The sequence below is a fragment of the Marmota flaviventris genome, chromosome 10 (genome assembly GCF_047511675.1).
Source record: "Marmota flaviventris isolate mMarFla1 chromosome 10, mMarFla1.hap1, whole genome shotgun sequence".
Taxonomy (NCBI): Eukaryota; Metazoa; Chordata; class Mammalia; order Rodentia; family Sciuridae; genus Marmota; species Marmota flaviventris.
The window spans coordinates 101916317-101931989 of record NC_092507.1 but is presented as its reverse complement, the minus strand read 5'-3'; the positions used below and the strand labels follow the sequence as shown (position 1 = coordinate 101931989).

The window sequence follows — 15673 nt, the reverse complement described above, 5'->3', positions numbered from 1 at the left end:
AAAAACTTTTCAGAAAGCAAAGTAGTGTGAACTAGTAATGTTAAAAAACCCAATACAACTTTTTTTAAGGATACATAATATCCCAAAGTAGAGTTTTTTCCTTCTTTCATTTAAATCACACACCAGAGAATAAGGGATGCCAAAGCATGTTTACCCAGCATTTGCCTCTCTTTCTTCTCCTAAGGTCCCCTGGCTGCCATAATTTGTGAAATACTTGGAGAGAAAACTACTTCTATTCTGGGGACTTTCCTTATTACTGGTGGCTATCTCATCAGTAGTAGGGCTACAAGCATTCCCTTTCTTTGTGTGACTATGGGACTTCTACCTGGTGAGTAAACTATAAACAGAAGACTGTAAGAGATGGAACAGGAACCTTCCCTTCTACTACCTTTGGGTCCTGAACTCCTAGTTACATTATGAGATCCAGAATATCTCACTGCACTAAATCACCTATTAAAGTAACTAGTAAAATTAGATAAAGTTTAATTCCAAATTCCTGGTTTTTCTTTTAGGTTTGGGTTCTGCTTTCTTGTACCAAGTAGCTGCTGTGGTAACTACCAAATACTTCAAAAAACGATTGGCTCTTTCTACGGCTATTGCCCGTTCTGGGATGGGACTGACATTTCTATTGGCACCTTTTACAAAACTCCTGATAGATCTTTATGACTGGACAGGTAAGTCAGTCTAGGTTTCTAAACTATCAGCTCTGCAAGGTTTAAGGTTCAATTCTCTTCATTTGATGACTAGAATGATATAGACTTCAAGAGCAATTGATTTCAAAAGGTATTGGCATAGTATGTGCAAGGTCCTAGGTTCAATCTCCAGCATTGCAAAAAAACAAAACCTAAGCCAGGCACAGTGGTGCACCTGTAATCCAGGCAGCCTGGGAGGCTGAGGCAGGAGTATCAAGAGTTTGAAGCCAGCTTTACCAAATTTAGCAAGGGAAGCAACTCAGTGAGACCCTGTCTCTTTAATAAAGTACAAAAAAGGACTGGGGATGTGGCTCAGTGGTTGAGCATCTCTGGGTTCAATCCTTAGTGCCAAAAAAGAAAAAAAAAAAAAAAGCTTGAAACATATTGCCAGAGAGGAAATGAGCATATCTATAGTAAAGATGCTCCTCTTCCTTTGAGAATACTCCACAGAAGAATCTCGAAGCTGGGTGTGGTGGTATATGCCTATAATTTTAGTGACTCAAGGCTCAGCCACGAGGATTGCAAGTTTGAGGCCAGACTCTGCAACTTGATGAGACCCTTCTCAAGATAAAAAAATAAAAAGTACTGGGGATATAGCTCAGTGGTTAAGTGCCCCTGGCTTCAATCATGAGTAATAAGAAAAATGAAATGAAATAAAAGATGAGATCTTGGGCAACCTGCTGATTTTGTCAGTTCACACAAAGTACCTCAGAATTCACCAGAGTTCAAACTCTGAGAAGATGGGGGGTACTCTGTGCAGCTAGAAACACCCTGCAATGGCAGTGACATCCTGGAGAAACAAGGCTTCCTCCTTTCCCCACCTCCCTAAAACATTTGCTTTTTTATATTTTCCCTTTGAGAAGAAGAAAAAAAAAATCTGGCTGGGCACAGTGGCACACATATGAAATTCCAGCAACTTGGGATGAGTGAGGCAGGAGGATCTAAAGTTCAAGGCCAGCCTGGGCAATTCATGAGACCTTATGTGAAAATAAAAAGGCTGGGGATGTAGCTCAGTGAGAGTACTTCTGGGTTCAAACCCCAGTGCTGGGGGTGCAGGATTCTGGAGGAGGTACAGGAGATGGAGTGGGAGGGGACAAGGAAGAAAAATCTGCATTTTAAAAATCCCTCTTTCACTAGACTACATAGGATGAAACGGAAAAAACATTTTGTAAAAAGAATATAATGTTCTTTAATAGTTAATCAGATTACCTATTTATTTTATGGAAGTGAAGACTAAAGCCAGGAGCACTCAACCACTGAGCTACATTCTCAGCCTTCATTATTTTTATCTTTTTTTTTTTTTTTTTAAATAATTTTTAGTTGTAGACAGGCACAATGCCTTTATTTTTTATGTGGTGCTGAGGACTGAAACCAAGGCCTCACACATGCTAGGCAAGCACTCTGCCACTAAGCCACAACCCCAGCCCCATTATTTTTATCTTGTGGACAAGATCTCAACTTTCCAAGCTGGCCTCACACTTGTGATCCTCCTGACTCAGCCTCCCAATTAGTGGTATTACTGTGGCCTGGCTAATATACGTGTATATTTTATCTACACAGTGGTTCAGTTGACTCTTTCCTTTCTAAAGTAAAAAAAAATATTCAGCTGACAAATTCATAAGATGAGAGAGAAGAGCTTAAGGCCTGTTCTCACTCTTAGACACACCATACATGAAGTCACAGCTTTGGTCAGGAAACCCTGAAATCAAGTAAGAGAAGTTATCTATTCTCTTTCAAAAAAGTGTTTTATTTTTTAGTATTTTTTAGTTTTAGGTGGACACAATGTCTTTATTTTATTTTTATGTGGTACTGAGAATCAAACCCAGTGCCTCACACATGCTAGGTGAGCGCGCTACCACTTGAGCCACATCTCCAGCCCTCAAAAAAGTTTTTAAATGTCAAGACAGAAGGCTATCATCTTTTCTAACGCTGTTTCCAAATGCTTCCTAGCAGTGTACTTTCTGGTTTTCTATGTCCAAAGGACTCCATTGTTACAAAGATACAGCAGTTACACTTAGGAAGCAGAGTATGTTTCCAAAAATTATCTGAACCTATGAACAAAAATTATTGTGAACCGAGAGGTTGTTTTTTAATGTCTCAATTTCTTCTGTTTAGGTGCCCTTATATTATTTGGAGCAATTGCATTGAATTTGGTGCCCTCAAGTATGCTCTTAAGACCTATTAATATCAAAAGTGAGAACAATTCTGACGTTAAAAATAAAGGTGGCAGTTTGTCTTCAAGTGGTCCAGAAGCACAGTGTGGAAGAGAAACAGCATGCTTCAATGAGGAAGAGTTTTCCATCAAGCATAGTACTATGCAGAAAGCTGGACAACCTGCTAAAACTACAAATCAAAATGAAGAGTTCAACAATGGGCCTGACAGGAACCAATTGTTACTAACCACTAATGAAGAAAGTTACAAGAAAAAGGCTATTTTGTGGAACTGCAAACGACTCTTTGATATATCTCTTTTTAGGAATCCTTTCTTCTACATATTTACCTGGTCTTTTCTCCTCAGTCAGTTAGCATATTTTATCCCTACCTTTCACCTGGTAGCCAGAGCCAAAACACTAGGGATTGACATCATGGATGCCTCCTACCTTGTTTCTGTGGCTGGTAAGAAAGCCTACTTTAACTTCCTATCTAGAAGGAAAAATGAACTTGGCTTTAATAAAATTTTATTAAAAAGATCAAGAAAAAGTCCAAGCCAGATAGATATGATGGCACGTACCTGTAATCCCAGTGGCTCAGGAGGCTAAGGCAGGAGGATCACGAGTTCAAAGCCAGCCTCAGCAACCACAAGGAGTTAAGCAACTCAGTGAGACCCGGTCTCTAAATAAAATACAAAATAGGGCTGGGGATGTGGCTCAGTGGTTGAGTGCCCCTGAGTTCCATCCCTGACACCCCCTGCCCAAACAAACAAAAAAGGACAAAAGTTGCAGGAAGCCCCCCCCCCCCAAAAAAAAAAGAGTTTTTTGAAGCTAACGGGAGTTGTCAGGGTTTTTCCCTGCACATATTTATCTCTGTACTTTGTATATACACTCAGAGCTCTAACTACATAGTGGATCCTAATCCAAGTCTTAACTCATTCTTATGTGTCTGATCTAATAGATATACACTCTATTGGATAAATACCAAATTTTAAAGAACTGGTGCTTGCTGGGCATGGTGGAACATACCTGAAATCTCAGCAACTATGGAGGCTAAGGCAGGAGGATCACAGGTTGAGGACCAGCCTCAGCAACTTAGTGAGACCCTGAGCAACTTAGCACGACCCTGTCTCAAAAATAAAAATAAGGAAGTCTGGGGATGCAGCTCAGTGGTCAAGTACCCTGGGTTCAGTCTCTGATACCAAAAATAAAAACATAAAAAAACTGGTGCTCAGTGGCCACAGCTACTCCAGGAACTAGAGAACCCCAGATATTCATTATAGTGCAGGAGTTGAAAGGATTGATTCTGGAGCTTGACTTCCCAAATCCAGGATTGTGCTTATTGGCATTTTCTAACTATTTGACCTTGGACAAGTTACTTGCCTTTTCAGTGCCTCAATTATTTCTTCATCTGTGGTATAGGAATAATGACACCTGCCTTTATAAGGTCATCAGGATTAAAAGTATAATGTATATAGAGGCTAGCATGGTGCCTGGCCCACGGTAAGCATTCAATAATGTTAATATTTGTAGATAGGGTTGGGGGTATGGTTCAGTGGTAGAGCACTTGCCTAGCATGAGCAAGTCCCTGCAATCAATCCTTAGGACCCCCAGGGGCAAAAATTGTAGCCAAGTATTATTTCCCCTTAAAATAATAGTAAGACAGAAAAATATGGAACAGTCAGTCACCAGTGGATTAGCTGACATTAAGGAGGAAATAGTTTTAATTATCTGGAAATTCACAATAATTCAACAGTAACTTTTCTTACTAACTTCTTTGAAAATTTACCAAGATAAAAGATACTCTGCTTCAGTCAAGTAATGTTGTATGCACAAGAGAAAATGCCTGGCTAAAATAATTTTTCTGTACTACAATGTCTGGCAGAATCAAGTTAGATCATATTAACTCTAAATAATGGAACCAAAAGTCTTAATATACAACATTCCCAATATGTACCCTACAAAATGATGATAACTGATAGCACCCATTTTTTAATTCTTTTTAATGAAAGAGTTTATACATGAACCATAGAAAAGAATGTGAAATTGAAACAACTGGAGTTCATGCTATTTATTCTTAGTGAAAATCTCAGTGTTTACGTTATATTAGCTTCTAATAGGATAAAGGGTTTAGAATGCTGTACAATGAAATGGAGTAAAAAAGAATGTGGTTCTTAAATTTTATTTACTATATGATAGCTCCAGTGTTCCAAATATAATCTCCAATTTCTAAACTTCTCACATATTTTCAAGTTAAGCATAATAACCTTAGGAGATCCTTACCCCTAAAGTTTCATAATCAATGATAAGAGTCCCAACATCTATGTTGTTTTAAACTTAAGGCTTTATTAATTTATTTCCCAATCTTCCACCACTTAACTTCCTTAGGACACTGACCTAAGAGTCGACTAGTCTTTTAGAAATCTCACTTCCTCATTTCTGACACTTCTTAGAGGAAGGAACTGCAAAGCCCCTTGAGCCCAGGGTCCCCTGTAACCAGGGATTCCCAGTTGGGTGTTGTTCTTTCTAAACACAATCAGAAACACCACCTGGTAACTTAATGGTTTCCTACTCAACTATGAAGAATATTTTTTGGCATTTCTGGAGTGTTCGGAATGTGTGTAAATCATAGATCCTATTGTGGAAGACAAATGAAACCATCCCCTCCACCCCCCCACCCCCATATCCTGGAGTAAAGATGGGGGTCATATTATTTGAGGAAAAAAGATGCCTTGTAATTCACATTTTTCAAAGGGGCTAGGAAAATGAAATCAGGATTTCCTAACTTTCTATTTTGTTCCAGGTATCATCGAGACAGTCAGTCAGCTTATTTCTGGATGGGTTGCCGATCAAAACTGGATCAAGAAGTATCAATACCACAGGTCTTACCTCATCCTCTGTGGCATCACTAACCTGCTTGCTCCTTTAGCCACCACATTTCCACTACTTATGACCTACACCGTCTTCTTTGCCATCTTTGCTGGTGGTTATCTGGCACTGATACTTCCTGTACTGGTAAGTAGACATATCATTAACATTGTTAAACCACTTAGTACAAGTAATAGTAATAATCTCTCCAAAAGAAAATGTATTACAATTAAAAAAAAAAAAGGCTCAAAAACCCTGTAACTAGCTATATCCTGTCTAGTTTTTCCTCTTACCTTGAGGGGAGGGAGGGTGAGAACTAGTTAGTTGGGACAGAAAAGGAATGACAGCAAGAAAGGGCTCAGCAGGATTCCATTTTGCTTATCCATCTCAGGTCAGTTTTGCATTCTTTCCTCTCCTTCAGCTCCAGGAGTCTTTAACTCCTAGGCACAATGTAAGTTCTCAGAGAACTCTTCAAGAGAAAAGGGGATTTTCTGATCAGTGTGGCTTTTCTCTTGGTGAGATTATTGCCTTGGTCCTGTGTACTTTCAGGTTTTTTTAATCTATCTACCTACCTACCTATCTATCTATTTTTAAGTACTGGGGATTGAATCCAGAGGTGCTTTACCAGTAAGCTATATTCCCAGCCTTTTCTTTTTAAGACAAGATCTCAATAAGTTACTGAAGTTGGCCTAGAAGTTGCAATTCTCCTGCCTTAGCTTCCCAACTTGCTGAGATTATAGGTGTATGCCACTGTACACAGCTCCCCTGTTTTCACCTCAAATGGAACTGTGTTCTTGGGATTGTTGGGAAACCCACAGGTTCTTCTTAAAACCAGGTCCTCAACATGCTGGAAAACAATGCCTAGGACATTTTTGGCCTGATATTACCATTAGCGTAAGTGCTATAACGACACTGGAGGCAGCTCAGGCAAAACTCCAAATTCCTAAAGCCAAAATCAACACTTTGTAATATCTTATTTCTTAAAACCTATGGTACTTGGCTACAGTAGATTTCGGAGTATCACTGTCAGCTCAGATTGTAAATTACCATTTCCTTTAGTAAAGGTTCAGGGAAAGAAAACTACTCAATGACACCCTGTCTCAAAATAAAAACAAGCTGAGGATGTGGCTCAGTGATTAAGTTCCCCTGGGTTCAATCATCCCTAGACCAAAACAATAAACAAAACAAAAAACCCAGAACCAATAAACTGAAAACACTGCCTACCTAGCAAAGTTACTATTCCCTACTTGATCTCTGCTTTCATTATACTGGGGACAAAAACGCCATCCAAACTACCTCAGAAGTCATAATATTCATAGTCTGAGACAACATAAACAGTACTTGCCCCTTTGTAAGTCCAGATGTCTATAGAACTTTATCTTTAATATGGCTAATGCTGAATTCTAATGCCTGCAGGTTGATCTGTGTAAGAATTCAAGAGTGCACAGTTTTTTGGGACTTGCTGGTTTCTTTGCTGGGATTGCTGTCCTTTCTGGACCACCTACAGCAGGTAAGGGCTGAGCCACATTCTGAGCAAATTTCAAAAGCAATAAAAGAAAACACTGATCCAGGATTAATGCTAACATGTAATGATAGTATAGGTTAAAGAAATGGAATCTTAAGTATCTAATCTGCTCCATCACTATGACAGGAAAATCTGCTGTTTATCCAATAGATGTCCCCTAAGAAATTTCTTATATTCTTTTGGGAATTTTAGAACAAGGAAGTATGTCTGCATATCTAGGGAGGCAGTCCAGAGTCTCAAAGATTCATGAGCATCTTTTATAAAAATAAGAGTTACTCCCACAGACTTTGAAGGCTACAAACCTGATACCTTTGTTCTCTGATGTATATATAGCCATCCAGGGTCTGTATTTCAAAGAGGAAGGGAAAGGAGGCTAGCCCTTCATATTCTTTCTGTAGCAATAGTGGGAAGATACTTGACCTAAAGGGCAGAATCTCTGTGGAGAGGATATCTGGGGCCACTGGTAAAAATTACAAGTTCATATAGTATATATTTGGGAGTTCTGATTAAGTTAACTTTAGGGCTGAAGTGTGATTTTACACTCACCTTTTAAAAAACTGGATATTTTGTGTTTACTGAACAATTCATCCACAACCACTAAAATTTTGACTACTCACACAGTAATATTTGTAGGAAATAGCTTTAAATGTTAAGTTTCTTACACACCATAGGTTCTCTCTTTGTGTGTGTGTGTGTGTGTGTGTGTGTGTGTGTGTGTGTGTGGTGCTGGGGATTGAACCCAGGACCTTGTGCATGTGAGGCAAACACTCAACCAACTGAGCTATATCCCTAGCCCTCTTAATATATTTGTACAAATTACTATAACATGAATCTCCAGTTACCTACAAAAAGGAATTTAGACTAAAATTCAATTTTGCTGCTTTCAGTCCTGAAATGAGACAGAGAAAGGATGGATTTTTCTGATCTCGCCCTACCATCACTTCTTAAAAACTAAGTTTTATAATGTTACATTTGTTTCTCTTACTATTAGAAAAGGGAAATAGTAGTAGAAAAAGAACATAAACTTATAACAGGAGGAAAAAAAATACACCATTACCTGAGATTTAGTTTAAGTATACTCTAAACATAAAATCAACTGCCTTATTTGCATTTATGAACACACCCTTTCCCATGTTGTTTCTTAGCTTATATTTTACACCTGTAAAGCAGGCCAAAATTTTCAAGTAAAGCCCAGAATTGAGACACGCACAGAGGCACACACCTGTAACCCCAGCAACTCAGGAGACTAAGGTGAGAGAATCACAAGTTCAAGGGCAGCCTTGGCAATTTGGTGAGACCTTGCCTCAAAATAAAAAATAAACAAAAACTGGGGATGTAGCTCAGCAGTAGAACACCCAGGATTCATTCCTCAGTACAAAAAAAAAAAAAAAAAAAAAAAAATAGGCTTGAATTGTCATCTAGGAATTAGTAAAAGGAATCAACATACTAGAATTGCCCAGAAAAGCTACTTTATGGCTAACATCCAGATCAGTGTGGTGCAGAAAACAGTTCAAATATAGTTTGTTGATACATTCTTTCAATTTGGACCTTTCTTTACTGGCTGTCCCAACAGTGGCCTTGGAACTTTTCAAGTTCATTAGGCCAAAAGTATAATAACATAACAGACACCAAGACACAGAATATCTTATTCAAATGACAAAGGCAAATAATATAATTACCATATATTTAACATTATACATGTTCTTGTATACATCTTAAATGTTTAAAGAGTTCAATATATATGACAAGACAAGGCAAGTTTTGTGGACCCCTGCCTAAAAAGAAAAGGCTGTAGGTGCATATGTGGGTCATGAATCAATTTGTTGTGTCATGATCTTTTTAATTTTATTTAATGAAAAAGAATAGACTACAACAGAGATTAAGAAAGAGGGTTATCTCTTTATTGTGAAACTTTTATTTCATCCACATACACACCTAAATAATATAGAATGAAACATAAATTTCTTATTGTCAATCAATCAGCAAAAAATATTTGCAAGCCTTTTACTACCCAAAGTCCAGCATACCCTAGAACTATTTGTGAGGATAAAAAGAGCTCATGATAAATATTTGTATCAATTTTTAGAATATTATTTAGGCAATCATAAATTTTATAAATTCTACAAAAAAGTTAAAGGAAGTTAATAGACTTAATTGATGATAATTTATATATAGATTTTTATTTAGTCCAGGAGTTGTTCATAGTACCACAAACAAGATTATAATATACCAGGATTTCTCATTGAATATAATATTGTGCCACTAAGTATCTTGCTGAAGGAAGAAAGTTCAGGAAAGTCCTTATGCTTCCCCCCCCGCCCCCCCGACTTTTCCCCCTTATGCTGTTAAAGTCATTCTTCTGTGAAACAACAAAAGGGATTTACAACTGCCATTAGATTTGTTTCTAACTTCTGATTCCAATAGCAACTACTGAAGGAACACCAGAAATGTTGACGTAACAGATTAACTCACTTCTCAAAGGGTATGGGCATCTTACTGATGATAAAATACTGAATTGTCAACCAAACTTAGATCTTCAGAATTGTGTGAGATTCTCATTTTTTACTTACCTAGATCTGTTATTACCAATTGAAAAAGCTGAAATTCCTATAAAAGATTACAGACATTTTTTCATTAGGAATCTGGCAAACAGTAAATCCTCAGTGGGAACACTAGTTAAAAATGGTAACATTGATTACATAAACAATATTTTTCTGCTTCCTGTAGGAAATGAAAAAAAAAATCTATAACATATTTACAAATTCAAGGAAATAAAAAGCATAAAATATCCAATAATTTTAAAAACATACTTTTTAGTATTAAAAAATACAAATGAAAATTATTTATATATCATTCTCAACTCTGACTATGACAAGAAATAAGTGTAGCAACCAAATTCATTATCACATCTTTACTGAAAATAAAGGGATTGAAAAGATGGAATTGAAAACTTCCCCTTCCTATACATACTCCTCTGTACAGCACCACCCTTGCCCACTCCAACCCACAGTCCCTTCTATCCCTTTCCAATATTCAGTGAAAATTTATTTACTAAATATTGAAATAGAGCCAGAATTAGACTAAGTCAGTTTTAGGGTTGTTCTAGGCTCCCAGACTCAGAAGGGACAGCAGATCTAAGTGTAGGCCAAATGTCATGGCTCATCCAAATGCAACTGCTGTTTTTGGCTGACAGTGTACAGCATCCAGAACTACACACTAACACTAAGATGGAAGGCTTGGAAGATTGTAAAAATGAAAAGGATTAACTATTTTAAAACCATATTATATTTTTAGTAGACCTCTATAACAAAAGTAAACCTGCAGAAAGCATACAATAGCGCCATGGGAAGAAAATTAAGTATATAATCATAATCTCCAATATACAAATCAGATGTAAACTATTAGTTGAAATTCCTAATTTTACATTCAAGGCACTTGACAAAGTTCTGTTCAGTTAAAAATAAAACCAAAGGCCGATATTACCTGCCTATAAAATAAAACTGAATGCAGTTCCCCTTGTTCAAATACTACCCATTCCCAACTAACAAGTGCATATATTATGCTAGTACATACTTTTGTATATGTATTTACTTATTTAAATCTATCACAAATAATTACTTGAAAACTCCCTTAAAACACCATAAATAATTATTTGATTATAACTGTAAATTCACTCAATAATTATCAAGCTATTTATTAGCACAACATTTTGCTAGATGCCATATGGGATACATAAGAGAAAAGTTACTCTCTCAAAGTCCTTCTGTGACTCTGGAGGTTATGAGTATGGTATACAATCTGCCACCTACACTGTCAAGACTTAACACTTAGGAAAAAATCTACAACTCATGAAACTGAGAATTATTGGAATCTACATTCTTCTACTTCATTAACTGGAAATTTGATTAAGCCACTGTAACCTGTCTCTCCATTTCTTACCTTTGATTGAAGATGTTGTAAGCCGCGGAACACTAAAGCCCTTAAAATATGTTGAAGGTTATCTCAATTAAGCAGGTGATTTCACAAAAGTGATTTTTTTTTCCTCGACACAACCTAGGAAAAACATTTCTAATCCTGAATACATGCAAGTCAGTTGTAGTCCAGAATACATTAAAGTTAACTAGTTTCTAAAGTAGTAGTACATCTCTTTCTTGCTACTACTTGCCAACCTCATATCTCATCAGAAATGACATGGAGTCAAACTGATAATATTGCACCAACTCTGTTTTGTAGGAAAAATATGAAAATCCATTCTTTTATCTCTGTTCCTTTAGATAAGTAAAGATACAAAATAACTCAAACTTTTGATCTGCCATATATCTGTTTGGAGATTGGGGTAAGAATGAGACAAGTGGGAAGACACAGCCAAGTTCTCTGTCCTCCACATGTCCTGAGGAATACATTATACACTGAAGAGGCAAAACAAAATAATGCAAGCCATTTACCTATCTGGTGATTATTTTTCCCCACAAACAACAAAGCCCTCACAGAATTTCACTCTGATCCAGTATATCTAAGATTGATGAATACCTACAAAAACACACAAAAAAATTGATTCTAAATAACTCTCTATTGTGATTTTTAAAAATATGAGAGAACAGTTCATCCGTTGCAAATATAACACATTCAGCCAAGAAACTGAGCCTCCAAATGCAAATAGAGACCACAATCCCCCCACCCCTACTGGGAGTTGAGCCCAAGGGCACTTTCCACCACTGAGTTACATCCCCAGCACTTTTTATTTTTAAGACAAGGTCTCACTGAGTTGTTCATGCTGGCCTTGAACTTGCCTTCCTGCTGCCTCAACCTCCCTAGTGGGTAGGATTACCAGTGTGCACCACCAGACCATGTGAGACCACAAAATTATCATTAAATTATCATAAACTGTTAGACATTCCTGCTCAAAACAAAGATTACAACCACACATAAGGATATGACTTAGACTAATAATTCAAAATAAAATAATCTTTTTACTAAAACTTGTAGCACACAATTTTTTTTTTAAACTCCTAGTAAATCTTATTGCAAATTTCTAGTGTCAGGCCTTTAGTGAGTTCTTGTCTTAAAAAGGTTTAAATCTGGTTATTCACATTTCCCAAAGTTGTTCCTATCATAGCACATATACAAGATATTTGTATCGCATACCAAAAATAAAAAGACAAAGCTGCTAATAAACAACCAGTGGCTCAATGGATGAGAAATCAACTAATTGTCTCTGTACACCTTGGAGGTTGGCCATTATGCTATATAGTGGTAGAAGTTCTGATTTAAACTACCCAATCACAGAATTCCCAAACACTTATTTGAACTAACATTAAAGACCTTTGAGATTAAAGACCTTCTGGGTATAGTTTATGTTTTAACAAGATGACCAATAGTAAATTTACAATAGTAAGCCTCATACAAAGGATTCAGAACTCAGCTCAGCAACCAAATTCTGAAATATCTGGCAATATGAATACTTCTTAGAATGTCAAACTTTTAAGCATGTTATGGCTTAACTCATAAAATGATGTAGACTGATTTTTAAATACTGACATTAAAAAAATGAATTTAGAATAGTTTATTGAACATCAAACTTGAAATATTATTCTTATTCTCTTTTGCTGACTTTAAGAAAACTGGTTTGGGGGTTGCTGGGAAGAATAGAGGTTTTTTGGACTAGGCAGAGGGGAGGAGTATAGAGGTAGAATGAATCAGACATTATTACCCTTTGTGCATACATGACCAGTGTGATTCTATATCATGTACAACCAGAAGAATGAGAAGTTATACTCTATGTATGATGTGTCAAAATGCATTCTACTATCATGTTAGGATAAAAATAAAAACACCCGGTTTGCAAAACTGTTAAAGAAAGCTCAAGCAAATCTTAATTGTTTTAAAATTATCACAGGAAATTGCTAGACATTACTGTTCAAAATAAAGGTTACAACCATGCATAAGAAAATTACTTAGACAATTTAAAATAAAATAATCATTATATAATAAGTCTAATTTTATTAGGCATGAATATGAATTAATATGCATATCAGATGAATCTGATGCAGACAGTCCAGAGACCTTGATGAAATGCTTATAGAGGGCTCTGGCTTAATAATTCTGCATCAGTTGCCAGTTCACTCTTCCTTATGTTGGCTATGTGAAACAATAGTCAGCAAGGAGTGAGGACTCACATGCATGTATATCATCCTGAATTACTGCTGGTACATTATCTCCTCCTCCTTTTTACATTCAAAACCCAGTCTTTGAATACCAACATGTATATATGCTTCCATGTAAATGTTAGAATACAGAGGCTTCTGAACTGCCAATAATTTCCTCTAAAAATATGTACTTAGAAATATTAAACTGTTTAGAGTTGGAAGTACATTTGCATATAGTCATTTCATACTGTTAAAAAAAAAAAAAATCAAACATACAATCTCCTTTTACTTTAAGTGGCAGACAAAGACTAGTTATTCCAGGTCAATAGACTGGATGTTTTAATACGGATGAAGCTCAAATTTTAACGTTATGGGGATGGGGTTGTGGCTCAGTGGTAGAGCAGTCGCCTGGCATGTGCAGGGTGCTGGGTTCGATCCTCAGCACCACATAAAAATAAAAAATAAAGGTTTTGTGTCCAACTACAACTAAAATACAAAGTATTAAAAACAATTTTAACATTATCTAGGAGCCACTTAAATTTAAGATTGCTTATGACAGCTAATATAGGTTTAGTAACTCTTATCCAGAATGCCTGGGATCAGAAATGTTTCAGGGTTTCAGATGTTGGAATAATTGCATATTCAAAATGATATAGCTAAGGGATGGGATCCAAGTCACAAAATTCATTTATGTTTCATGTATATCTTACATATATAGCCTTAAGGTAATTTTACACAATATTTTATATAATTTTGTGCATGAGACAAAAGTTTCATGGTGTGTAATTTTCCACTTGCAGCATCAAGTCTGTCCTCAAAAAATTTCAAGATTTTGGAGCATTCTGGATTTGGATTAAAGATGCTCAACCTAGGGCTGGGGTTGTGGCTCAGTGGTAGAGCGCTTGCCTAGCATGTGTGAGACACTGGGTTCTATTCTCAGCACCGCATATAAAGAAATAAAATAAAGATCCATTGACAACAAAAAAAATATTTTAAAAAAGATGCTCAACCTAAGCCGTTGGAATGGTGCACACTTGTAATCCCTGTTACTGGGAAGGTGGAAGCAGAAGATCCTAAGTCCAAGTCCAGCTTGGACAACTTAGCAAGACCCTGTAGCTTGGTGGTAAAGCGCCATTAGGTTCAATCCCTAGGTGCACCCACACATTAAAAAAAAAAAAAAAAATTTAGATTTCAGGAGAAACTCCTTTAACCAATTTGATCAATCAGTTCCTTCTCATACATTCTCATCACCCGAGCCTTCCCTTCATGGTTAATACCTCTCTCCCCATTAAACTTCAAGCTCTGTGAGGGCAGAGGCTATGTCTGTTTGGGCTCCATATCCTCAACACAGTACACTGCCAGAAACACAGTAAGTACTCAAATGTTTGTTCAAATACAAGAAGGTAATTAGTTCTTGCCTTTTTCTTTTGGAAAATAATAGCAATTCATGATTCTTTTATTTTTTAAGAATAGTAGTATGCTAATAAAATTCACCATAAAATGAAATGGTATGTGCTCATTTTCTTCAACTTCCAGTGTAAGGTTGGAGATGAGTTCTAAGTCCATAATGACTTGTGCAGATATAAGTCCTTAACTCAGATGAAACTGATTTAACTTCATCAATTAGAAATAAGGTATAAAGCTTGAATAACTTTCTAATGGGTCACAAATCAGATTGGCAAGTATAAAAGGTTCCTTCCTTTGAAGTGGAGGTCCTGGCTGAGAATTACTAATGGAAAGATTTGCTTTACTAATTAGAAACCATTCCTTCTTTCCAGGCTGGTTATATGATCGTATGCAGACCTACACAGGCTCTTTCTACTTCTCTGGCACATGCTATCTCCTTTCTTCAGTTTCCTTTTTCTTTGTACCATGGGCTGAGAAATGGAAAACCAAACAGTCTGACCAGAAAGACAGAGAACTACAATCAAGTGAGAACTTAACAAAAGAAAATCTAAAGGAATAAGTCAGTGAAAACCAAAGCTTGGGAAGAAAAGCTCCCTTGTTTGTAAAATAAAAAGGTAAACCAAGTAGTTTGGAAGACTCCATCTTGCTTTATCATTGTAAGGAACAGACATTACTGAGTAAGAAAATAACAGCAACTTTAAAATTAATCAGTTGAAGCACCAACCTTAGGTTTTACATGAAATCATTGGACTATATAATAAATTAATCCTCTCAATTTTGCCATAATTTGGTCACTAAAATATATGAAGATGAAAACCTTTTTTATTAAAGAAAAATGAAATACAGCCATTGGTTAACTAGAACTTTGAAATCTGAATATTAAAA

General features: G+C 36.5%; 1 protein-coding gene across 6 annotated transcripts in view; it reads left to right on the top strand.

Moving 5' to 3' along the window:
• Slc16a4 (solute carrier family 16 member 4) overlaps window positions 1–15414 on the top strand; it is a 28093-nt gene extending 12679 nt beyond the window's left edge. For all 6 annotated transcript variants that reach the window (XM_027922075.2, XM_071618171.1, XM_071618170.1 and 3 more), the window contains 6 exons: window positions 185–328; window positions 513–674; window positions 2808–3308; window positions 5646–5857; window positions 7127–7220; window positions 15160–15414. In XM_027922075.2, coding sequence (XP_027777876.2) covers window positions 185–328; window positions 513–674; window positions 2808–3308; window positions 5646–5857; window positions 7127–7220; window positions 15160–15347 — 1301 coding nt within the window. In that variant the 3' untranslated portion in view covers window positions 15348–15414. The remainder of the gene's footprint in view (window positions 1–184; window positions 329–512; window positions 675–2807; window positions 3309–5645; window positions 5858–7126; window positions 7221–15159) is intronic.
• The last annotated feature ends 259 nt before the right edge of the window (window positions 15415–15673 follow it).